The 25,192-nt window shown below is 38.0% G+C and overlaps 1 protein-coding gene across 3 annotated transcripts; it reads left to right on the top strand.

The window, feature by feature from the left end:
• The first annotated feature begins 323 nt into the window (after window positions 1-323).
• gnptab (N-acetylglucosamine-1-phosphate transferase subunits alpha and beta) lies at window positions 324-25,032 on the top strand. Of its 3 annotated transcripts, XR_010899706.1 has the most exons (22): window positions 324-614; window positions 851-936; window positions 1,153-1,272; window positions 2,991-3,041; window positions 3,296-3,492; window positions 5,847-5,911; window positions 6,895-7,029; window positions 10,046-10,207; window positions 10,347-10,526; window positions 10,640-10,810; window positions 10,915-11,038; window positions 12,630-12,833; window positions 13,133-14,109; window positions 14,268-14,467; window positions 14,635-14,854; window positions 15,591-15,704; window positions 17,155-17,240; window positions 17,324-17,422; window positions 17,504-17,671; window positions 19,599-19,689; window positions 23,750-24,066; window positions 24,243-25,032. XR_010899706.1 is itself a non-coding variant. In XM_067428414.1 (21 exons), the coding sequence occupies exons 1-21, from the start codon at window positions 483-485 to the stop codon at window positions 24,264-24,266; spliced, it is 3,606 nt and encodes a 1,201-aa protein (XP_067284515.1). In that variant the 5' UTR covers window positions 324-482; the 3' UTR covers window positions 24,267-25,032. The 3 variants fall into 3 exon arrangements, 2 of the variants coding, with proteins under 2 accessions (XP_067284515.1, XP_067284514.1); XM_067428414.1 differs by lacking the exon at window positions 23,750-24,066; XM_067428413.1 differs by having other exon boundaries at window positions 23,750-25,032.
• Window positions 25,033-25,192: the final 160 nt, after the last annotated feature.

Below are 25,192 nucleotides of genomic sequence, written 5' to 3'. Positions count from 1 at the left end.
TAGCATGGTGTGAGGCTAGCTCCAACCTACTGACAACCCCCTAACCTTAAAACCATGCAAATATGAATGCATTAATTAGCCTATATATTTTCAGAACACTTACAATACAATATTTTTGACCCATTTGTCTTTAAACCTTTACAAAAATTAACCATGGCTTTACTACAAATAATAATAAAAAGAGGGCTTATTAAAACCATGGTTATTAGGCTATAGTTAAGTAGGCTATTGTGGAAGTATTGCATGAACTACCTTAAATGCTCGGTCTCCTATTCACTAGAGGGCGGCAGCGGGTCTGTAATGTACATAGAGGTCGAGCGGCGTATCACCTGATTACTACCAATGAGGAACTACAGCGTTTGAGTGTTCATGTGACAGTATTTTTTTTTTAGTGTAATGAAGTTGTTTTTATTTCACCGCGGGAAACATGTGTCTGCATTAAGTGTTTATGGAAGAAGAGATGTTGATGGCAGGGGAGAGTCATGTTGATAGTTAATTCGGTGCTGAAACTGCTGCAGCGGCAGACATACACATGTCTGTCTCATCGCTATGGACTATATCTATGTTTCGGAGGACTTGTCCTCATAATAGTGTCTGCCTTTCAGTTTGGAGAGGTATGTACTATAACAAGGGTGAAATTCATCCTACAGAAGTATAAGTTACTAGCTTCATTGGATTCGCATTTAGGCCATGCATGTATCTTGTTATCTGTGCATTCTGTGTCAATCACTTACTGATCAAAGCGGATTGTGCAATGGGACTGAACTGTTACATAGTGGTTGGAAAGGAACATCACGCACTTTGATGTTGTGTTTTAACTGTTTTTTTTTTATTTTGTTTTTGGTTTCAGGTTGTGGTAGAGTGGAGTCGAGATCAGTACCATGTTTTGTTTGATTCCTACAGAGATAATGTTGCAGGAAAGTCCTTTCAGACCAGGTGAGGAACAGATCAATGAATCACTGCTTAATTTGCACAGTATTAAAGCCCTCTAGCTGGTCACTCTTAAGAACCACTTTTAATCTGAAAACTATTACAAATCAGATGAAATATTAACGTCGCTACTGGTTTTTGTTTATTTTTTTTAATTAAATTATAAAATGCTCTTTTTTGTATAAGCTCCAGGATTCAAACGCATTGCTTGCATTATTTCAGGCTTTGCCTACCGATGCCCATCGATGTGGTTTACACCTGGGTAAATGGCACAGACACAGACCTCCTAAAGGAACTTCGTTCTGTGAGACAGCAGTTGGAAGAAGAACAGAAGGCCCTGAGGTACCCCACCCTTAAAACACACACTCTTAGTGTAGTATTTGTTTATCCCCACATGGTTGGAAACATTTTGCATGGTGTGACGTTGACTGCTTATTTAACCAAAGTGTAAATATTCCACTTCACTGCTTTCATCAGCAGTTTATTCATGTGATGACACCAGCATCATTACTCCAGTGTCACATGATCCTTCAGAAATCTTAATCTTAAAAGGTTACTTCACAGATTAGCATATGACTTTGTATCAGTAGAAACCCTGGAGTATATTTGAATGACCGTGCCCCTATATCCCCCTGAGACGAGATTTATGCATTTTATTTCGGGGGAAAATCCTCAGATAACGCAAATATCGTCAATTTGTGTCATCGGAGGAATTTTGGGCCAGAGGCTAAAGACTACAGCCAGTGGAGGTAGCTATTTCTACATGTTTACAACCCGCACATGGGGGGTGGGAAATTGCACTCACAGCTCAGCTCAGGCAGCCGCGGGCATTTATGTAAACGGAGCTCAAATTAATTCCAATGAAAGTTAAGCTTCCAAAGGAATGAACTGAAAACACACCAGACTGAACACGTGCTGTGAATGTATGCAGCGAGCGTGGACTCGTTTACCTCAGCTCTCATTACGAGAGCTCATTCAGCTCTGTCATCACGATGAGTGTAATCTGACTCCTGCAGTGTCTGTGCTGTGACACTCGCTCGGCGACTCACTCATTATATTGAACATATACGTTCAGTTTTTAATTGTAGTGTCTGTTCTCTAACTGAACTGATTTTATGAAGATGAACGCGGTGGGAAAGTGATCTAGTGATCCATTAGCGGTGGCTTTGGGAGTGGCCAAATTGAAATTGTTCAATTTGAATTGTTTTCTTTAATCCCAATGAGACAAAAATACATTTTCTGTCTTTTCTCAGTCTAGAAAGCACACCATTATACACTATTACATTAATGACTACATTTAAATACAGATTCATCTTCCCAGCGCTGAAATACCCCTTTAATAACCACTATTAATCTTGTATTTAATCAATTATAAGTGATATATAATTGTTCATGAAGGCTGGAAAGGAAAAATGCCAGAATTATTAGGCACATTTTATTTTACTGATAAAATGAGCCAAAAATTTGATTTAACTCTGACTGAAAAGTCAAAAATTACATTTTTGTCTGAGCCTGCTGACCCAATGAGCATTTCACTGTCCAAAGGTTATGCCTTAACTGCAATTTTTAGTATTGCATTAGTATTGCATCATTCTCATGGACATTAATAATTTAATATTTTTTTAATTATTTTGGCTCATTTTATCTGTAAAAGAAAACGTGCCTAATAATTCTGCACACCTGAATATATTTCATTTCCAGCCTTCACAAACAATTATATATCACTTATAAATGATTAAACACAATGTTAATTGTGGTTATTAAGATTAATTGGGTTTGGAATAAATATATATATATATATATATATATATATATATATATATATATATATATATATATATATATATATAGAACAGTCAGAATTAATGGTTAAAATGGCTTTTTCAGATTTAATACGTTATAATAATAATTGTAAATGCAGTCTTATTGAGAAAATCTGTTTTATACTATGTACACATAATATGTTTCATATCCTAGATACAAACCATTGATTGTGCTGGAAATGGTGTTAATTATAAGAGTGGTTTAAACTTCAAAAGTGTTTTAATTGCTTTTTTTAGGGAGCGTCTGGGAAAAAATGCATCTGAAATAACTGAAGCTCCTAAGGGAAGGTGAGTGTTTAACTAAGTATAAATTAGTCAAAATGGTTTTATTCTCATCCTATTCATATGTCTGCTGGATGTAAAGCAGACTGTATATTGTGTGGTTTATACATTTCCTGTTTCACACCGAAAGGCGCCTTTGTCACCCAGTGCTTTCCTGTCAAAAGAAAATACTGCTCTAGAGAATGATTGTGTGAATAGCTGTACTCGCATAAAGATTAGATTTAGATCAGAACTTTAATTCAGTCTGTGTGCACTGATAGGCCAGAATGTCTCCTGTCCCACTGCATCATGGGCCCTGTGCTTGTGCTGGATCCAGCCCTTCCTGCCAACATAACATTAAAGGAGCTGCCAACATTTTCATCAGCGTTCTCCTCTACAAAACAGCTCTTACAGGTGGCCAAACCCCTCCAACCCTCCACAAGCGTGTCTGTTCTTCTCTTCCACTCCCACAGTGAAGGTACAATTATAACCTACTTCTCACAGCACTCATATTTATAAAATTTGAAGCAGGGGCATCTGGTCCATATAAGCTTACCCAAGCCATTTGTGGACTCTAATTAACATTAAAATGAACACTAATTTATTATAAATTCCCTTGTTTGAGGTGTACCTGATTAAATGTTAGTAATACTGTCCGTCATTTATTTATTTGCCAAATGTCGGTAGTTTTTTAAATCTGCCAGTTATGGCGGATTTCGGGTAAGCAGATCCAAACCCGGTTTGTCGGCTACATTTGTTGTTATGTATTGATGTTATGATGTTATTCTCATCGTTGTCATTCATTGTTCTCATTGGTTTTCTGGCATATGGGAGGGAAAGCTGTTCGTGAATCGCTCGTCGAAGTGGAAAAATGTGCTGGTGCTTCCAGATCCCGATTAATGAAAATCACAGTGCATAATCAGATCATAAAGTCAAATGAAAAAAAAAAGTCTTAACTGAAACTATTTTCATATATTTCATTTTCTCCAAAGTAGATTTTTATGAAAACTTGGCGTTAAGGACAGACTTACAGTATATTTATTATAATAATATTTTATTTATAACTGGCTTCTTTTTATGTATTACACTATACTTATTTTTAATACTTCATTAAAAAATATTTTGAATACTATAATTGAAACCTGACATTCTGATTAAGATCCTAGTCTTTAAGCCAATGTGCCATGCTTTGTCAACATAGAAATCAAATCACGATTATTTACCAAAATTTATGGTGGGCGATATGATCAAAGTTATGATTTCATGGATATGAGTCATTAGAAATATTAGTGAAATTCACAATTAGCAATACTTCAGCATAAACTAATACTAGGGTGACTAAAAAAGTCCTAAAAACAATTAGGCTACATAATAAATAAGTAGTTATTTAAAAAAAAAAAAAATTGTTTTTACTTTTTCAGGTAGATGTACTAATAGTTGTATTTAGATTTAAAGCCGCACTTGGCTACTTTTGCTCTCGGGGTCCTCCTACAGTTTGGAAAAAATAATGTCCTCAACTACTGTCGTAAGATCTGTCATCCTACAACAGGGGATACCATCGCGCGTGCATTTGTTGACATGACAGCCCTGATAACCCTGAACTAGTGATGCGCGGGTCGTCTCATAACCCGCGGACCCCGTATGTCTATTTAATGGTCGCGGGTGCGCGGCGGGTTGTAAAAATATATACAGTGGTGCGGTGCGGGCCAAATAACTCCATAAAAGTGGCGCCGCGGGTCGGTGCAGCGCTAACAGTTCCCCTAAACACTGCAAGAGGAGTTCAGAGTTCTTCTGGCGTCGCGTGTGAAATGTCTTCATCCTAGGTACAGTCAGTGGCATGTTTCAGCATGTCATATGAATATAATTTCATGGGTTTTATTTTTTTCAAACGCCAAATAATCACGATGCTCACGTTTACAAGCCAGCGTCATTATAGTAGTCTATTGGTTACCGTTTTACAGAATCTATATGATACTTCAGTTCAATGTTTGAGTGGTAGCTCACCGTAACAAGCAGGATAGCATCGGTCGGGCACGCCTCCTTCAGCTCACGCCGACGAGCAAACGCTGGTCATATGTTGATCCTCGTCCTGCCTTTAATCCCATCACTTTTTCGTTTCCTCTTATTGCTTTCCTCCAACAAAACCTTTTCTTTCTTATTTGTCTCTGCTGCTTCGGACATGACTATATTATCCGACGAACAAAGTTGGGCTCGCACGTCCGAATTTAAGGAAGTGTGGGTGTTGGTGGAAGTGACGTATATGCCGTAAAGCAGTCGCATTTTGTAGTTCTTTTTGTTCTCGGGTTACTACCGGAAACCCGAAGTTTAAAAGTACGATTAAAAACGATACAGATCCCATCAGGCTATGGCAGACGTGTCATTCAACCTATTGTAAGTCGATTTATCATCACAAGAGTCTTAAAAAATATATTATGAAGGTTGAAAAGTTACCTAGTGCTGCTTTAAGTAAAACAAAAAATTGAAGAAAAGAAAAAAAAATACTTATAACATTGCATATTTTTACTGCACACATTATATATAGATTAATCCTTATTAAAACTACTTCCTGTGAGTTATTCAGTCAAGATCAGAGTGTGACAGAGAGCTGAATTTTTTTTCTTTAGTCATTTCGTTTCTCACTTATTACATTTGACTGATTTGAATGCTACGTTTGGGCTTTTAGGGAGGAACGAAAGTGCACAGCTGTGAAGAAAAGAAAGGTGCGCTGGATGGGATGCGGCAGAATAATTGTTTTACCTCTGTCATTTTGTTTTCATAAGTGTAAGGTGAATAATTTTAGTCTTAACATGAGTCTTGTGTTTCCTGTTACAGCTGAAAAGGCCCATACTGATGCTTTGAAGGACCTCTTGACACACTCCATCAGCAGAGGTTACCTGGTGAGAAATCTAACTGCCATAGTAACGCTTCTCATTGACTAATTTTGCTTTCTCGGAATGTTGGAATTTCTTTCTGTTTGAAAAAGTGTAACAAAATGGCACTAACTTTTTGGACATTTTCAATTCCAGCTTTTCTACCAAGATGTGGGTATATGACGTAACCCAAACATGGAGATGTACAGTGCATGATAAATATTGACTTTAAACAAAAGCATCTGGTTCCTAAATTACATACTCAGTATTATTATTAACTAAAACAATGTAAACTTATTTTAATATATAATTAAATAAAGGCTGAATTAAATTAAATACTAAAATAAGAACAAAAACTTACTTACAAAAATTGATGAATTAGGAATTACACTGGCAACTAACTGTAATAAAATTATAAGTGCTAAAAAATTACTATAAATAATAGCTGAATATATTTTTTTAAACTAATGAAAATGACAAAAACACAAATTGAAATAAAAATGAAGACTGAATATATATATATATAAAAAATAGGATTAATTATTCTGTAATAATATATACTGTATAACAAAATAACACAGATTTTTGTTCATTGTGCACCTGTAAAGGTCATAATTTTGTTTCTTTGACGTCACCTTCCAAGCAGCAGGAAGCAGGAATATCCCACACCCGAATTTGAGTAAAACACAGTATAAAACTAAGAACTCATGCTGATTTTACAGATAATAGCAAACCATTTACTGAAAAGGGAACCGTGTTTTTTTATCGTTTTATCTGCTTTATGATGTCTACAGTTTAACCAACAAGAGGAACTTTCTTACCATGTCCTTTTTTTTTTACTGTTCCTAATACTGCCACTGGGAACTGCACATTTGGTCTGTGGCTCTTATCTGACATGCACAGTCCATTTAAATGTATTACATCATCTCTCTGTGTGAAATGGAAAGTTTTTCTTTTTAAAACAAATCGTTGTGAAACTCCTGGAGTCTAAACATGTGTTTCTGTGGCAGACCACTGATAAAGAGGCTCCGGGGCTGGTCCGCATGCACACTATGGCCTACTTGAGCGGCTTCCCAGGGTCACTGAAGGAAACTGAGCAGCTCAGGGTCAAACTACCAGCTGTGGTCACTAGTAAAATCAAACAGGTAAAACTTCTCAATTAAGCCAGTGCGATGCAATGTTTAAAATGACCACAAGGTGGCGCACAAGATTGTGAAATTCGTAAGAAATGCATCTGTGTAAATCCCAGAGCGAGTTCTGCAGAGAACTTTTTTTAGGGTCTTTATCCATCAGCAACCCCAATGATGTTACTGTATTTTGTCATATTGAACTACTGGATAACCACTGGGCATCCATTGATCTGTAAAATAATAATCAGAGTTCTGTGTGTTGTGGATCTCAGTGTTTATCTCATTTGTTAGGGCAATGCATGGGCTCCGTCCTGCTGTCTGTGGTCATGTGATAAGAGCTCAGGGTATTACAGTGACACTTGAGCGGAGTGACAGGGGGGTTAACAGTACAACAACTGTTTGAAATGGCCCGGCGCCAGCCTGCGCTTGGAAAAAGCATCAGGGTTTAGGTGACCTTCTATCTCTACCTCTCCTCTGTCTCCCCACAGAGCTCTGTATATATATCACAGTATATTTACTTATTTGTTCGCTTGTTGCTATTGTTTGTTCTTTCTCTTGTTTGTTCTTTTGATTTAATTTGCTCGCACCTTCTTGATAGTTTTTGTTCTTCTTTGATTTTGTTTGTTTGTGCTATTGTTTTTCGCTCTGATCTTTGCTTCCTATAATTAATTCTTGGTTTGCATAGTGTTGTTTTTGTTTCTTTCTCTTTTTTTTTGTGCTTGATTTTGTCTCTTGCCTGTAGTTTGCATTTGTTTGATTTCGCTTTTGTTCACAGTTGCTTGTTTTTGTTTGCTCTTCTTTGACTATATTTGTTCTTTCTTACATTCATCCTTGCTTGCCTTTATTTAATCTTGCTTGCAACTGTTGTTCTTGCTTTTATTTGTTTTTGCTTGATTTCTTTCATTTTTACTTGCTTTCTCTTACACTTTAACTCTTATCGTTAACCTTTTTTCTATCTAGTTCCCTCCATTCGAGCTTAATGTTGAAGGTTCTGCGTTTATAACCAAATTCTAGCATTGGTCTTTTATTGTTTTTTTTTTGTTTTTTTTGTAAATTGCACCCACTCAGGGTCTTTCTCCTTTTTTGTTGTTTGTACAGCAAATCTCGTTTTCCTGCTGTTTCTTGTTCAGCTCATTATTGTATTCCAGAAGGGGAATAAGAGTCCTCTGTTGTTGTTGTTTTTTTTGTCTATAGTCTATAGTATTGTATGTGTCTACAATCCAAATGCGGGTCACATAAGGTAATATAGCAAAGGGTGAAGCTGAGGAACAGATAAAGAAAGAGAGGGAGAGAGAGAAGTTGAGTGTTGAGAGATGGCTAGTATTTATAGTGTGTGTTAGCCTGTTTGCAATGTTGATGAAAGCGGTCCCTTGACCTCTCTCCAGTGAGACACTTTGTTATACTAGAAATACAGTCTGTGAGTGAGTGTGGGAGGTCTACTTAGCTATAGTTTGGGGACAGATTTGTCACCAGAAGTAAGCTAAATCTGGTGAAACGTCCCTTTGGGAACATCCGCAATTGGATAAAAAACCAATTCATAAATAACGTTTCAGTTGTTTACAGATTTGTTTCTTTTAGAGTTTGGGTTCAGAATAAATTGTAGTAATTTGTAACTAATTAAGCTTAATAAAGTTCATTTAGTCTTTTGTGTATATTGCACATTCAATATGCACCAATAAAGACACACATTCTCCTGTTTTCCTCTTAGTTATTTGGGTCCCACAGGTTGTTTTTCTTAATGTGATGATCAGTGAAAAGGCCATCTTCAGAAGTTTACGGAGATGCTGGCATTCCTGGAAACACGTTCCTGTGTATGTGCTATTGATAGATGTACTATTTTGACTCTCTGCGGTCTTCATTTGGCATGGACCGGAGTTACGGAAAGGAAACAATGAGGACCCTGTGCTTGTAAACAGCATTGTGACAAGTGATAAAACTTGTTTTGGGGGAAACCTGATCACACGGGCAAGCCCTTTCACATGAGCTTGGCCACACTCTGACAGTCTTATGGATGTGCTATATCTCTAGACCCTTCTGATAAAGGAACTTAGATCATCCAAAAGAATAAAAGTAGATCTGTTCTGTGCGTGTGCGTGTGTGTGTGTGCGTGTGCGTGTGTGTGTGTGTGTGTGTGTGTGTGTGTGTGTGTGTGTGTGTGTGTGTGTGTGTGTGTGTGTGTGTGTGTGTGTGTGTGTGTGTGTGTGTGTGTGTGTGTGTGTGTGTGTGTGTCTGATTAATTAGGTTCAGCAGTGGCATGGGAACTATTTGAAAAGTCAAATGAAACCTGGGGCTTTGATAAGCATCAATTAACTTGCATAAAATGGGTGGACAGAGTTGCTTTTGTGGCACCAGTACATGATTTTGCATCAATACACGCATTCACACGTCCAATGCGGGGTATGAGGGTTGTTTCCCCTCAGTCATAAAGTCATGTGGGAAGCGCTTGGGGGAGATCTGATTCTGTTTAGAATTTTGAGGTTGGGGTAAATTTTCAATGTTTGTGAAAGAAGTCTCTTATGCTCACCATTGCACTCAGTAAATGCAAGGCTGCATTTATTTGATCAATGATGAATACATTAAAACTGTTCCAATGTAAAAATATATTTTTTTCTATCCTATTGTATTTAAAAATGCAATTTAATCATGTGATGGAAAAGCTGAATTTTCAGCATCATTACCTCCAGTCTTCAATGTCACATGATCCTTCAGAAATCATTCTGATAGGGTGCTCAAGAATCATTTGGTCTTATTATCCATGTTAAAAACAGTTGAGCCACTTAATATTATTGTAGAAACCGTGATACATGCTTTAATTCACGTTTGCTAAATAAAAGTATTACCAGTCTTTTTTTTTTTAATCTTCCTTACCACAAACGTTTGTATGATAATGTATGTACAAGTTGTATAGCTTAATGATTTTTCCCCTCTAGTTTTAATTAGCTAATTGATTTATCATATAACATATCTTGTCTAATATTGTTATAACTTGTCTGTGCTTCTGAGTGATGGTTTGTATATGTATATATCTCAGTTGCAGCTGTATTCAGAAGCCAGCATTGCTCTGCTCCACCTAAACACAGCACAGGATTTCACTGACCTCACCCAGCAGGCCAAGAAGAATCTAACTTTGGATGGAAAAGAGCTCACAGTCAGCCCGGCGTACCTGTTCTGGGACCTGACCGCCATCTCACAGGTATGCAAATCTCTTCTGTTCCATACGTTGAAAAACTAAGCCAATATGTGTTTAATAAATGATCAATTTACCAAAAATACTAATTAATAACTATAATAAACCATTTATAATAATATAAACTATGCTACATCTCTTTCAGTCTAAGCAGGATGAGGATGTTTCTGCCAGTCGCTTTGAAGACAACGAAGAGCTGCGTTATTCGCTTCGTTCCATCGAGAAACATGCGCCTTGGGTGCGCCACATCTTTATCATTACCAACGGACAGATACCGTCTTGGCTTAACCTGGATAACCCACGTGTTTCAGTGGTTACTCACCAGGTGAGCTCAAGGATGACATGCACTGTAATGCATTCTAATACTGATATTGGATATATTTTTGTAAGACCTAATTGACAAAGTCTTGAATGTTGTCGTTTGTGTTTATCTCTTAGGACATTTTTCACAACCAGTCTCACCTTCCTACGTTCAGCTCTCCTGCAATAGAGACCCATATTCACCAGATTCCAGGACTTTCACAAAAGTTCATCTACCTCAATGATGATGTCATGTTCGGCAAGGACGTGTGGCCTGATGACTTCTACAGCCACTCCAAAGGTCAAAAGGTCAGAAAGACTGTCAGTGTAGATTATTCTAAAATGAGTAATCTTTCCAATAACTCCAATTTGTGCTTCACCTCAGTCACCTCTAATGTTACCTATGTTCTCAGGTGTATCTCACCTGGCCTGTACCAAATTGTGCAGAGGGCTGCCCAGGCTCCTGGATCAAAGACGGCTACTGTGATAAGGCCTGCAACAACTCTGCCTGTGATTGGGATGGAGGAGACTGTCAAGGTACTTTGACAATATAATTTCACCCAAAAATTCAGGCATTAGTCACTCACGCTCATTTTGTAAAGCAAACTTTATGATCACAGCCCCATGTTTGTTTCATTATTTATGACCCTTGCTGGCAAAATGAGTCGCAATGAGCAAAATTTCAATAGTTATTGTTATATTCTCTGTGCGAATATAAATTAATGAGCTACACCTGTTTGAAGTTGATTGAGAAAAATAACGCTCAAATCAACAAAATATCTATAAGAAAAATATATATTCAACTTTTTTTCCATGATGCCACAATTGTTTGATTACCACTAATGAAAAAACCAGCCTATGTATTTAAGGTGCATTATGTAGGATTTTTGCAGTAAAATATCAAAAAACCACCAGGCCAGTGTTATGTATTTTGTTCAGTTGAGTTCTTACAATATCCCAAATGTTTCCAACTTACTGTACATTTTGAGAAAATTGCTATTTTAACCAAGGACCCGGGATGTCAGAAGGAGTCGCCTGTCAATTGCGTCATATCTGCGTTACCCTTGGGTTTCGTTTTTATTCTGCAGAAGTGCTTTACTCTTAGCAGTGTGCAACAAGTGCCATAGCAGCCGCTGAGCGAACGCACAGAGTAATGTCATAACATAATTTTAAACACAATTAAATGTATCTATATGATAAACAGAGCAGAGTTACCTCATACTCATGACCGGAAAAGCGGAAATGGCGTGGGCGACTGTGTCCCGTCATAATAAAAGTCCCGCTGCTGGTGAGCCGTGTGTTGCGTAACACTCGCTCCAGCAGCCTTGCTCAGCTCCACAACACTCGGTCCTGCTCTGCTTCACACTACAGTAACGTTAATAATCGCATCCATGAACATGATTTCTGCCCGAGTCCTTTCCCGATTCTTTCCCACTGGCTGTGAGGTGAACCACATGTCCCAAGATTCTGAACGCAAGCTTGGCGTCATCGAACTGCGCCTTTGTTTTGAACAGGCGCTCTAGTGGACGGAAAAGTTGCATATTGTAACTTTAGGACTTACTATAACAAACACATCTATAATGGTACACATCAGATGTTATCCCACAACATGTAACCAAACATTCACTTTAGACATAACAGATAATGTTTGCATGAATACTCTCCAAGATATATATTTTGAAATACTATAATTTTGTGTATATCAGGATTGTGCGCTGTCTGAGGTGTCTTTGTGCACAATACGGATCTGTCAGTCTGTGTGAGTGAGATGGTTTTGGTTTCAGCATGAGTTTGAAAATCAGATTTTATTGGTTCAGACTCATGCCATTGAGAATTCACTATGAATATTCATAAAGTTGGAATGTTGCACTTTAAAAAGAGTTGAAGCGCCAGTTGTCAAGAAGCGAGCAGAGACAAAAAAAATGAAAGGTACTCTTCTCAGAAAATGTGCCAATAAGCATAATTTTAGATATTTAATTGCTATTTGGAGCATTTGGGGTTGCTAGATGAGGGCTTAATTAACAGATTTTTGTGAATCTCAAATTCAAAGACCAAGCGCATTCCGACTCATTTTGGCAGAACTGGTCATGTCTTGTTTTTTCTCATTTTATTTTATTTTTCCTGGCAGGCACGGCAGGCAGCAGTCGTTTTGGAGGAGCGGGCAGTGTGATTGGAGGTGGGCAGCCTTGGCAATTCGCAGGTGGTCTTGGAGGACTGGGGGGCGTGTCCTTCTGTAACCCGGGTTGCGCTAACTCTTGGTTGGCTGATAAATTCTGTGACCAGGCGTGCAACGCTCTGGCTTGTGGGTTCGATGTGGGTGACTGCGGTCAAGGTGAGTCTTGACCAGAGTTTCTCAACTTTTTTCATTTTAAGGTGTCCCCTTTGGTCTATGTATACAGGGATGTCAAACGCCGCTCCTGAAGGGCCATAGTCCTCAAGAATTTAGTTCCAGCCCAGCTAACATGCATACCAGTAGTTTTCAAATATGCCTAAAGGACTTGATTAGCTGGTTTTAATTTAATTAAGGTTGAAACTAAAGCTTTGATATAAAATATAAGTATATATAATATTTATGTCTTGTATTATTTGATCGGAATTTACTTATTTTGTGTTTGTTTGTGAATTGATAAGATAATTTCGACCAACTGCACCTTATTGTCCTCCGGAGGAACCAGACGCTTTACACCCTGCCTCAGGGAGAGCTCCGACCGTATTTTAGCTTCTCGGGCCTGGCTAACCGTGTTACCGAGGCACAGGTCTCTGATAACCGTGCAGTCCGTCATACTTCTGTCGCCAACAAATGGAAGACCATCCATCTGTTGCTGCTGCCCGGACACAATGCCACACAGATCCACTACAACCTCACCTTTCAGGGCACTGACAACCATGACTTCACCATGACTTTCTCTGTCGCCGTGGATACCCGAGAGCTCCCAAAATCAAACATATCCGATACAGTACGCGAGAAAGTCAAGGAACCCAAACCGACCGCAGTGACCCCAGAACCAGAGGTCCTGTTTGAAAACATTCCCAAAGAAAAACAAGGCCCTAAAGTCAGAGAAAAATCCCATGGGAATGTAGAGACTGTGCAAGTGCCTGCGTTAAATGAATCTCTTTTGCCAGAGGAAGTGAAACTTGAGTTACAGAAGCTGAACGAGAAGCTAACATTGGGTGACATCACTGTTAAAGGCTATAATTTGACCAAAGCAGTGCTGTTGGAGCCATACAAAGACAAAGCTCAGCTTTTACTAAACAAGAACGAAGAGCAGAAATCTTTTTTAATCAGTCAACATCAGGCAGAGGGAGAAGCAAGAGTGAAAAAAGAAAATGAAGATGTGGAAAGAAACTCTACATTGGAACCAGGTGTCGCTCCATCTCTTGTCCCACTCCAGATTGATGGTGTTACATCTAAAGCTCAACCACAATTGTTTGGCATGAAGAAACTTCTCAGCAACCTGAAGGGGAACATGTCTAAGGAGCGAGATTCAGAAAATGAAGCCCACTTCCCTGGGGGGCCAGTGGGTCGTAAACTTCAGTACTACATCAGCAGTTTGGACCGGGGTTTCTTTCCATGGGAGAAGAGGAAGTTCTTTCAGGATCTGCTGGAGGTGAGACGTCTTTTAATTTTTATATTATATATAAAAACAAACAGCGAGCAACTCTAGCAAATTAAAGGCAGGAATTCAATTCTTGCTGCTACATTGACTATTGCAGGTTCTCCCATTGAGTAATTTGTTAATTTCTTTCTTTATTTTTTGCTTCATAGGAAGAGGAACGTCTACAAAGAGAACTGCAGTATGCAGCTGACAGGACTGCCACTGGACGCAGATTGCGGGACACTTTTGCTGATTCACTCCGCTATGTCAACAGACTCTTGAACGGTCAGTTCGGCTTCACTTCCCGCAAAGTGCCCGCCCACATGCCTCATATGATTGACAGACTCGTCATGCAAGAACTCCAGGACACGTAAGAGTCACAACATACACCTAAAAACTAATGTTAATGTTAACCTTAATGTTAAATTAACCTAAAATGTTGAGTTGAATTGACAAAAATTTTATCGAGTTGTAATGCACCAAAATTTTGGCCGCCAAATTTTATGTTCGCCATGACTTTTATCTTGATATCTTCAGTTTCCCTCAGGAGTTTGATAAGACCTCATCCCACCGTGTGCGTCACTCTGAGGACATGCAGTTTGCCTTCTCTTATTTTTATTTTTTGATGAGCGCATTGCAGCAGCTCAATGTATCTGAAGTATTTGACGAAATCGACACGGACCACTCCGGCGTGCTCTCTGACCGTGAGATCCGGACGTTGGCAACACGTATCCATGAACTCCCCTTAAATCTTCAGGTACACACCATCCCACCCTTTAAAATCATTCAATTGCATTTAAAAACAAAATTGAAATTATAATTAAAGATATTACACCCTTAACAATTATTTAAGGTGAAGTGTAATTTAAAGTGTAGTTTAATATTATTTTATCACTTAAAATGTAATTTATTCAACTTGTATAAAATTGTAAAATAAAATGTTACTTGATTACATTTAAAATAAAATCAAAGTTTAATTTAATAAAATTAAATTGTTGAAATTAAATTGAAATACTTTATTCAGTTAAAGGGCTAGTTCACACAATAATGAACAGTTTGTTATTAATTACTTGCCCTCATGTCATTCCAAAAGACATTTGTTCATCTTTAGAACACAAATGAAGATATTTTTGAGGAAATCTGAGAGCTCTCAGGCCGCTCCAAAAAGCCATTTAATTATCACTTTCAAGGTTCAGAAAGGTAGTAAAGACATTGTTAAAATAGTCCATGTGACTGAATACTTTTTGTGTGCAAAAACAAACAAATATAGTTAATTTATTCAACAATTTCATTCTGGCCTGAGCTAGTCTCTTACGCTGTGTGTGTGTGTGTGTGTGTGTGTGTGTGTGTGTGTGTGTGTGTGTGTGTGTGTGTGTGTGTGTGTGTTCTGACATGAACGGAAGACTTGTACTACCTTGTTGGTTGTCACCACGTGATTATCTGTCTTACTCATGTGTTGAAGAAATACATGTCTGTTTTTTGTCTGTAAACAGGATTTGACCAGTCTCGAACAGATGCTCATAAACTGCTCTAAGACTCTTCCGTCCAACCTCACACAGCTCCATACCATCAGCCCTACACAGGAGGCCTATTACGACCCCAGCATGGTGAGAGCCACTGTTCATAGTCTTAAAGGGGTGATGAATTAAGAAATTTTTCAACTTTTCATTCAGCCTTTGATACATAAAAGTTAATCTTGAGATAAGAATATCCTGTAAGTTTCGGAGCTGAAAACTTCCTTGTTAGTCAAAGTAAAGCTTTTATCGACACCATGACCTGCAAACGCTCGATCTCAGAATATGTCGACCCTTGACGTCATCATATGCTGAAACGCCGCCTCAACAGATAAATATGTATGTCTGCTTCTGTAGCCCCGCCCACCGACTCGTGCCTGAGCTGATATAGGCCGACGTGGAGATAAATCGCATCTAACTTCTAAGCAATAAACATACCACATAAACTTCATTCAGATTCCAATATTATCAATGCATGGATCAACTTTATTTTTGATGAATATCCAGCTCATGTGGGGAAGACATTGCGTGTCTGTTCCTTCATTTGACCATGGATTTGTTTGTAAACAAGAGACTGGATTTGCAGACAGGATAAGATTACATGAATGAATGAAGCAACACACTAATGTGAGTAAAACATTTTTTTTAAATATGTGATAGTATTGCATTGCTACAGATCGTATTGATTGTGTACGAGTCTAACTGAACATACTTAGCATGCTGTCACAGGCTGGAGAATGCTTTATTTGTGGTGTTGTTGGTTCATTGCGATTGGGGTTTAGACTAGGACATGTTTGGGCCAGGGCTCGCAAAGCCCAACGTCCCGGGGCTATGTGCTTTCCAGATGGGTTACCAAATTGTAAATCTTAAATTGTGATGTAACATTCCTTTTCCTAATGTGCGGTGTTCACTCTTGACGTAATATTGGAAGGGCGCGTACTTCTGTGTGTAATGCACGATTCACGCTTGTATCCTCCAACTGGGCGGGCCAAGTAATAAAAAAAAACATTCCAATCAAATGCGGGTGGGTGAGAGATAAATCATTGTGTTTGTTTGATAAAGATGTTTTGCGAGCCCTGTGGGCGATTCGATTGCTGTTTCCCCTCACGCTTTCAAAACAATCCCTCATGTGTACTGACATAGAGGCTGACTCTTATTAAATATGCGAATCTTATCCAATCCTAGCCATTTACTTCTAAGTCTTCAGTGTGGCACACCCATAAAAACCCTCTTTCTTCAGAGAGGCTCAAAACCAGGGCAGAAAATAACCTATTACTTACTTATTATGATGTTTTTAATGTAAAAACCACGTGAACGTCATAAGTGGATTTTTTTTTTTTAAAGTCAGTTCATGACCCCTTTAAAAATTGTCCAACACAAGAAAATAACTCTAATATAAGGAGAGAAAATCTCACAATACACTTTTAGATATTTACTTTCATCTACACTTTAAAATAGTTAGGTTTGTGGTTGCCAAAAGTTTTGTATTATCTGTGTATTTGTTAGTACTGGTAATAAAGTCTGTGTTTTGATGTGCCTGCAGCCACCCGTCACAAAAGGTTTAGTAATCCACTGCAAACCCATCACAGAGAGGATCCACAAAGCCTTCAAGGACCAGAATAAATACAAGTAGGTTTTTCATTACCTTCCCACAAACACTTCAGCATCTCTTATGAGACCGGGTTAGTTATGCAGGCTCTTGTCCTTTTTAGATTTGAAATTATGGGCGAGGAGGAGATCGCCTTTAAGATGATACGGACCAACGTCTCTCATGTAGTAGGGCAGCTTGATGACATCAGGAAGAACCCTAGGTATGTACAGGGTAGTCATACCTATTTTGTTGTGCACAATGGGAAGGCTCGTCCACTTTAACCCTCTTTTTTTAACCACAGGAAGTTTATCTGCCTGAATGACAACATCGACCACAGCCATAAGGATGCCAGCACAGTCAAAGCTGTTCTGAGGGACTTCTATGAGTCCATGTTTCCACTTCCCTCTCAGTTTGAGCTACCCAGAGAATACAGAAACCGTTTCCTTCACATGACAGAGCTGCAGGAGTGGTAAGAATGCAGTCACAAATAGGCACAGACACATTGTTGAAGCTGCACAATTCACATAGATGTGGGTGTAAAAGACCGAAATGTGACTCTAGTCAAAACAGGTCTGTGTACATACCACAGATTTCATTATTGAATCTAAAATATGTACAAAACAGATTAGGACAGGACAGGTCTGATAAGAGTAGTTTAGTGAAACTCAACAGAATGAGCTTTAACGGTTTGACATGAAACTGTAATGGGTATAGTTGACTAGGAAAAAAAAACAAAGAATAAAGAAACTTAATACAGGTTTGGTCAGTAAATTGATTCAGTGAATCACTGATGTATTCATCAATCCTTTTTGAGTGAAATTTTTCATATGAATATATGAACAACATTTAAAAACGCATGAGATTAACATGTCTCTACCAATTTTCATTCGCCCCTGAATATAATGGATTATTGTTGTGGTGATTTATATTTGGTTTTGTTGTAATGAGTTTCATAAGTCTGTTTACGTTCAGTAGTGTGTGATTTATAGCAGGTTTCTGTCGCTTTTACTCCTGTGAATACCGGTAAACGTTTATTCCTTTCATCACTCTGTGAAGTTGGGTGATGGCTGTCGTCGCAGCCTGGAATTCTGGGAATGGGGAGGGGGTTTAAGAAGGGTTTGTGTGCCCGTCGCTTCTTTGGAGGTTTACAGGCTGGAAATTATGACTAGTACATTCGCCATTCATGCTCACTCAGCCAGAGCGGCTCTGTTACACCCAGATGCCCGATAAAGCCCCATCAGAGCCGTGTGACCTGCCTGGGCCGAAGGGGCAGGATGTTATTTTTGGGCACTGCCGGGCTCGACCAACCCCATTGGCTCTTTTTAAAGCTCTTTGTCTGTTAACTGGTGACATGGGTAACAGACATGTTCTTCACAGATGATGATGATGATGTCACCTTGTCACCCTCTCACCTCCGACAGCCTGCTGGGTGACATCAGAACTTGAGTCACTGTGAACTGTCAATCATAGTCTTGATAATTATACCGTTTTGAATCTGGCAAGAGTTAAGACGGCATTGCTGATCCAACTCCCCTGTGTGCTGATATCAGTGAATATGAGCTCACCATCACTTTACGCGCCAGTTGTAGTTTTATGGGTCAATGGCATATTTTTAATAATCTTAAAGAAGTAAAATAAGAAATAAAATGAAATAAAAATAAAATAAAAAAAGTTATTAATTTTTGAAAAACCTTTGTCCACCAAATAAAAGTCATGTGATGCTATTTAAAAAATAAATTAAAAAAACATACAGGAAATATAATAGTGAGGAGCCCTATGGACACGTGTGTCAAGGTCTATAAATAATTATACCATATAATTTGAGAAGCTATCAAAACATTTAATAATGATGTTTATTAAATGTGTATTTAAAAAAACACCTCTATTCATGTACAAGGAAAATGTAAATTTGTTAATTGATAGTTGACATTAGTCATTAGAAAATATTTTATATTTCAAATATTTTTTTAATATTACATTTAGAATATATTATTACTTTATTCAGCAAGAACATTTTACATCAAAAGTGACAGTAAAGACTTTATTAGTACTTAGTCTTATTAATCTCTTGTTCTGCATGACCATATAATGCATCCTTAATCCTATCCAATATCTAAACTTAACAACTACCTTTCTTTGTAACTATTAATAAGCAGTAATTAGGAGTTTATTGAGGCAAATTCATAGTTAATAGTTATCTAGTGGTGAGAATTTGACCCTAATTGCAAGAGTGACCACAAAATCTTATTGACAGTGTAGTGTGTTCATCAGAATACATGGCAGCTTTTTTTTTTTCTCAATAATTTATGATGCTTGTTGGATCCAAATTGTGTAGTTATGGCGTCTACTATTTAGCAGGGGCTAAATGAACCAGATTAACCAATCTTGTTTCACAGGCGAATATACAGGGACAAGCTGAAGTTCTGGACCCACTGTGTGCTGGTGACATTAGTCGTCTTTACTGTCATGTCTTTCTTTGCTGAGCAGGTCAGTACGGTTCGGCTAACATGTCCATTGTCCACTATGATCTGTCGTTCTTTATTTCACTTCCACACACACACACACACACACACACACACACACACACACACACACACACACACACACACACACACACACACACACACACACACTGAGTCTCAATAACATTAGCAACAAATATATCAAATTTTACCTAGCAACATTCTGTGTTCTTTTAAGGAAATGGTAAAGGCAAAAATATCATCTTGATGATTGATCAACCAGGCAGCTTGCAGCAAATAGTCACACTATTAATTGCAGGGTCGTGTTTCTGTCTTTTGGAGAGGTTAACGGTGACCTTTTAAAAGACCAGTATGTCTTCTTCTGTCCTTAGTGACAGAACAGTAATGTGAACACTTAACAGAAGTACAAATATGGATATAATGCATTATCAGTGGATGCCATACATGCATGTAGAGGCATGTCATGTTTAGCTGCATCATCATCTCTGACAGACTGGCAAATTAACAGGCTTCATTACAATCTTTAGAACAGATTTACAGCCTCCCTCAGTAACTTCTGTTTCTCTTGATGTTACGCCCTCATATATACAGCACTTATTATTCTCATTATTAATATTATTATAAATGCGTTACTTAGTTAGCGGTAATGGAAGGCTTGAAGGCACCCGGCCATCCAGCTGATGTAAAAAAAAAATTCATCAGACCAGGCTATTTTCTTCCATTGCTCTGTGGTCCAGTTCTGATGCTTGCATGCTCACTGTTGGTGCTTTCGGCTGTGGACAGGGGTCAGCATGTGCACCCTAACTGGTCTACAGCTATGCAGCCCCATGTGCAACAAACTGTGATGCTCTGTGTATTCTGACACCTTTCAATCAGAAACAGCATTACCACTTTGAGCATTTTGAGCTACAGTAGCTTCGCTCCCCACCTTCATCAATGAGCATTGGCCGCCTATGACGACTTTTGATTGAAACTAATAATTACAATAATTTGTTATATATATATATGTTATATATATATATATATATATATATATATATATATATATATATATATATATATATATATATAAATAATATATATATATATATATATATATATATATATATATATATATATTGATTAGGGCCGGGACTTTAACGCGTTAATTAAGATTAATTAATTACGTGACTTTAACGCGTTAATTAATTACGCAAAAAAAAAAAAAAATTAACCACACTTATTTTTGCACCGGGGAACGTTTTTCAATGAATGAGTTTCGACGGACCGATTATACTGGAACACCAACTAGCGCTCGCTCCGGAGTCACGACAACAACAAACCATGGGTGCGTCTCTCTCAATCAGCTCCCTAGTTCAGTAGTCAGGGCACTGATCAGGGAGTCAGCCCATTGACTTATGTCCTGATCGGTGCCCTGACTACTGAACTAGGGAGCTGATTGAGACGCAGGGCATGAGTGAACATGAACGAAGAAGCTGATGAGACTGCTTTGCTTGGCCCCGTGGATGGGAAATTTTGTTTTAAAAAACGAAAGAATGGAAGCGTCGTCAAGAGCATGGTAGTGTGCAAGCTATACAACAAGGAATTTGGGCATCACCGCAGCACATCGAGCCTCAGATATCACATATATGCTTTTGCTACACTTAATGGCAAACATTGCGCTGGTCTGCTGGACTGAAATAAATAAACAATATTTTGTTGATTAAGCTTATGTATTCAGTCATTATTCAATGGTATACTAAAAATACATGTGAAAAATTACTTCTCATTGTTCTCAGGTCAAATATTTATATGCAATTAAAATGCGATTAATTTCGATTAATTAATTACAAAGCCTCTAATTAATTAGATTATTTTTTTTAATCCAGTCCCGGCCCATATATATATATATATATATTATATATAATATATATATATATATATATATATATATATATATATATATATATATATATATATATATATATATATATATATATATATATATATATATAATATATATATATATATAGCGCTTTTCTGTATACTCAAAGTGCTTTACATATAGAAGGGGGTAATCTCTTCATCCACCACCAATCTGTGCATTCCACTTGTTTGATGCGAGGGCAGCCATATTGTGCCTGAACGCTCGCCACACACCAGCTTATTGATGGAGAGGAGACGAAGTGATGAAGCCAATCAGTATATGGGGATAATCAGGAGGCCATGATGGACAGAGGCCACACTGACCACTGCAGACTGGAAACACTCCACAAGAGTTGCAGTTTTAGAGATATTCTAACCTTATTGTCTAGCCATCACAACTTGGCCCTAGTCAAACCCGCTCAAATCCTTATGATTGCCCATTTTTCCTGCTTCTAAGTTCTAACGCACTCAGTAACAGGTGCCGTGATGAAGAGATGATAAATGACATTCACTTCACCTGTCAGTGGTCAAAATGTTATGCCTGGTGCCTGATCGGTGTGTGTGTGTTTATATATATTACGGTGAGATTTTATTGTTGCATGTAAAGATTAAGTAATTTTAAATGTGTATTTATTAGTATATATATTTTCACTTATTTCTTATATTAAAGGGGGGGTGAAACACTTTCAGTGAATCTCATGTCAATCTTAAGTACCTATAGAGTAGTATTGCATCCTTCATTTCGCCGAAAAGTTTTATTGTATTTATAAAAGAAAGATAGACTGTAGCGAGTCTTTCCGGGGGGAAAAACGAGCGGCTGGAGGCGTATCGCTAAGGAATCATGAGTGCGTGCAGCTATTGCATTGAGGGCGTCTGAAAGCTGTGACATCCTCAAGCGTGGAAAAGAAAACGTTACCCTAAATAAACCATGGCTCTCAATCAGATTCAACTAATACTTATTTGATCCAGAGTCTTATCCGGAGGCTCTGTGGTATGTAACGTTACTGTATTTTGTGGCTTGTCAACATTTGTGTGGGTTTACTCATGGTTTATGAGGACATGATTTGGTTTATGGACTATTGTATGCGACCAAACCTTAGCAGTAGCAAGCAAAACGGTTTTGCACGTCATACTAGTGTATACATAGAAAAACAATGGAGAAGCGCATTTGAATGAAGAAGCACGCTTTGTGTGAACAAAGGTTTATGCTTGGGGTGGTTTTACAATAAACAAACACACCTTTAGTGGTCAGCTAAACAAATGTATTTAAACACACACCATACATTGCATGCTCCATTGATAACTTAACTATATACGATCGTGTTGTTTACTGATGATTACTTGCGCGACCATAGCCAACAGCATAGACATTTGAAACAGTTTTACTCACCGCCTGCTTCCAAAGCAGGGCCGTGAACCTTTATCGTTGGGACCGCTTTGTCAAAAACACACTTCTTTGGTGACATTGTTGATTTGGTGAAGTCCTGTGACTGCAGTGAGTGCAGCGTTTATGGGCGTGCATTTGCTCTCTCGCTCTGGTCGCTCGCACGTGCACCCTTCTGGAAGAAGAGCCCCATCAGCCCGTGCAAGAAAAATTCCGCCCTGTTGACGTCAAGCGAAATTGGAAGGACACCGAAATATTCCATCAAACGTCCAACTTACTTTTTTAAAACTTTGTCCATGTTTAGGATGAGAATCCAAGTCTTTAACAGTGTAAAAAGCTCAATATACATGAAACAGCATTTCACCCCCCCTTTAACATATTTTCTATACTTTATTTATGTTTTTAAACATTCATTAATCCTTTTAAATATTATTTCTATCAATTTGCTAATCTGAAAAACACTTTTTAAATGAAAAAATACATTTATTTATTTTAAATGGCACTTTCAAATAATTCTGAACCAATTACCAAAAAAAAAAGTTTTTTTTTTTTAATTCATTTTAAACGAATAACAATCACATTGTGACTGAAACGAAACTGAATCCTGTATTAGTCTAGTACTAGTCTATCTTTCCTCTTCCTTCCCTTTTTTGATCATGTGTCAATCTTATTTCTATACTGTTTGTTTATCATGTGTCGGTCACAAGTTGACCCACAGCATTCATAACAAGTCTGGTTGACACTCCTTCCTCTTCCTCTTCTTTCGGTCCCTCAGCTGATCATGTTGAAACGACGGCTTTTCCCCAGAGGCAGGGTCAGCAAGGATGTGAACCCAGAGCGGGTCTGAGGTTATTCCTCTCTCAGAGAGTGTGCGGTGGGGATATAAAGTACCAGAGACATACTTCCATTAGTGCCGTCAGATAAACTATCCCGTTTGGAGATGACTGGATGAATTTGGAGAAACTTTGAGGTAACAAAGGGGCATTAGAGAGACACACTGCGGCCCACGAGGCAAACAGCTTTCTCTCGTCCCATGATCACACTCCAGGTTGCGTACAGAATGTGAACTGAACTCAGTGGCCCATATTGAGTGTGAGTTACCATATGACCTTAAGTGTTTGAAATGTAATAATTTGAAATAATAGGATTTTAAATTTATATGGGAATGTCATGGGTAAAGTACTACCCGTAAACGGTTGTTGTTCTTTCTCTTGTTCTCTTCTTTTACTTGCTCTCTTTGTCTTGTCTTTCCTTTCTCATCCTTACAGTGCCTTTGTTTACCACATGAATAAAAGCGGTGGACTCTGATGCACGGCTGGAACTCTCTGCCTTGTGTCTGGCTTTTTGCATTTGTCTTAATCTGTCTTGCTTATTCCAAAGTGGCACAAAATCTCCACGAGCATGTTTAACACCGAATAACAATCCTGATACTTGGTCATTTGAGCAAGGATCATCAAAAAGGAGCCATTTCCTTCTCTTTCTTTTCCGAAATGCATGTCGTTTTTGCTTGGTCCTTCACGTGCTTGTCTCTTAGTGGGACATTAAATACCGACTCTGTCTGAAATTCAGATGCCACTGCCTGTGGCCCTCATGTTTGTATTAATTAACTCTTCACCTTCACCTGTCTTTAAAGGGAATTATTGTTTTTTGCTCGCTCACTTTACAACTACTGACCCCAAACCTCTGCAGGCCATACGTGCCTGACAAAACAGGCTTGAGTTTATGAAACGTGTTGAATGTTAATGCTGTTCTGGGATGTAGTTCCCTGTTTACTTTTATTTATTTGGTTATGAAGTACATAATCATAATATACAATAATTTTTTTGGAAATGGAATGGAATTTGTTTTAAGTCTCTAAATTATACTGACAATTTAACACTTTTGTGTCAATTGTAAATGTAACCATAAACTGTGCCTCTATTTTCTTGTTGTTGTTGTGATAATTGCTCAAGCAGGAAAAAAAGAGTTTGACAAACATAAGAACATAATGACATAATAACTGAATGACATAATGTAATTAAACAGCCAAATCTGTCAATTAAAATTCTTTCAAAATCATGACTGCTTTGATATGCCTTGCTGTTTTGAAATGTGAAATGCAGCTGCACCTAAAGTCACAATTTCAGGTGTTATGTGTCACTGCTTCTTGTTTTCAGAACGAGGAAATTACTTGAGACATTAGACAGTATTCTATTCAAATCACACAAAATGTATTGTT

This window comes from Pseudorasbora parva, chromosome 20 (genome assembly GCF_024679245.1).
Source record: "Pseudorasbora parva isolate DD20220531a chromosome 20, ASM2467924v1, whole genome shotgun sequence".
In the NCBI taxonomy this organism is placed as follows: Eukaryota; Metazoa; Chordata; class Actinopteri; order Cypriniformes; family Gobionidae; genus Pseudorasbora; species Pseudorasbora parva.
This window is presented reverse-complemented; position numbering and strand designations above follow the sequence as displayed.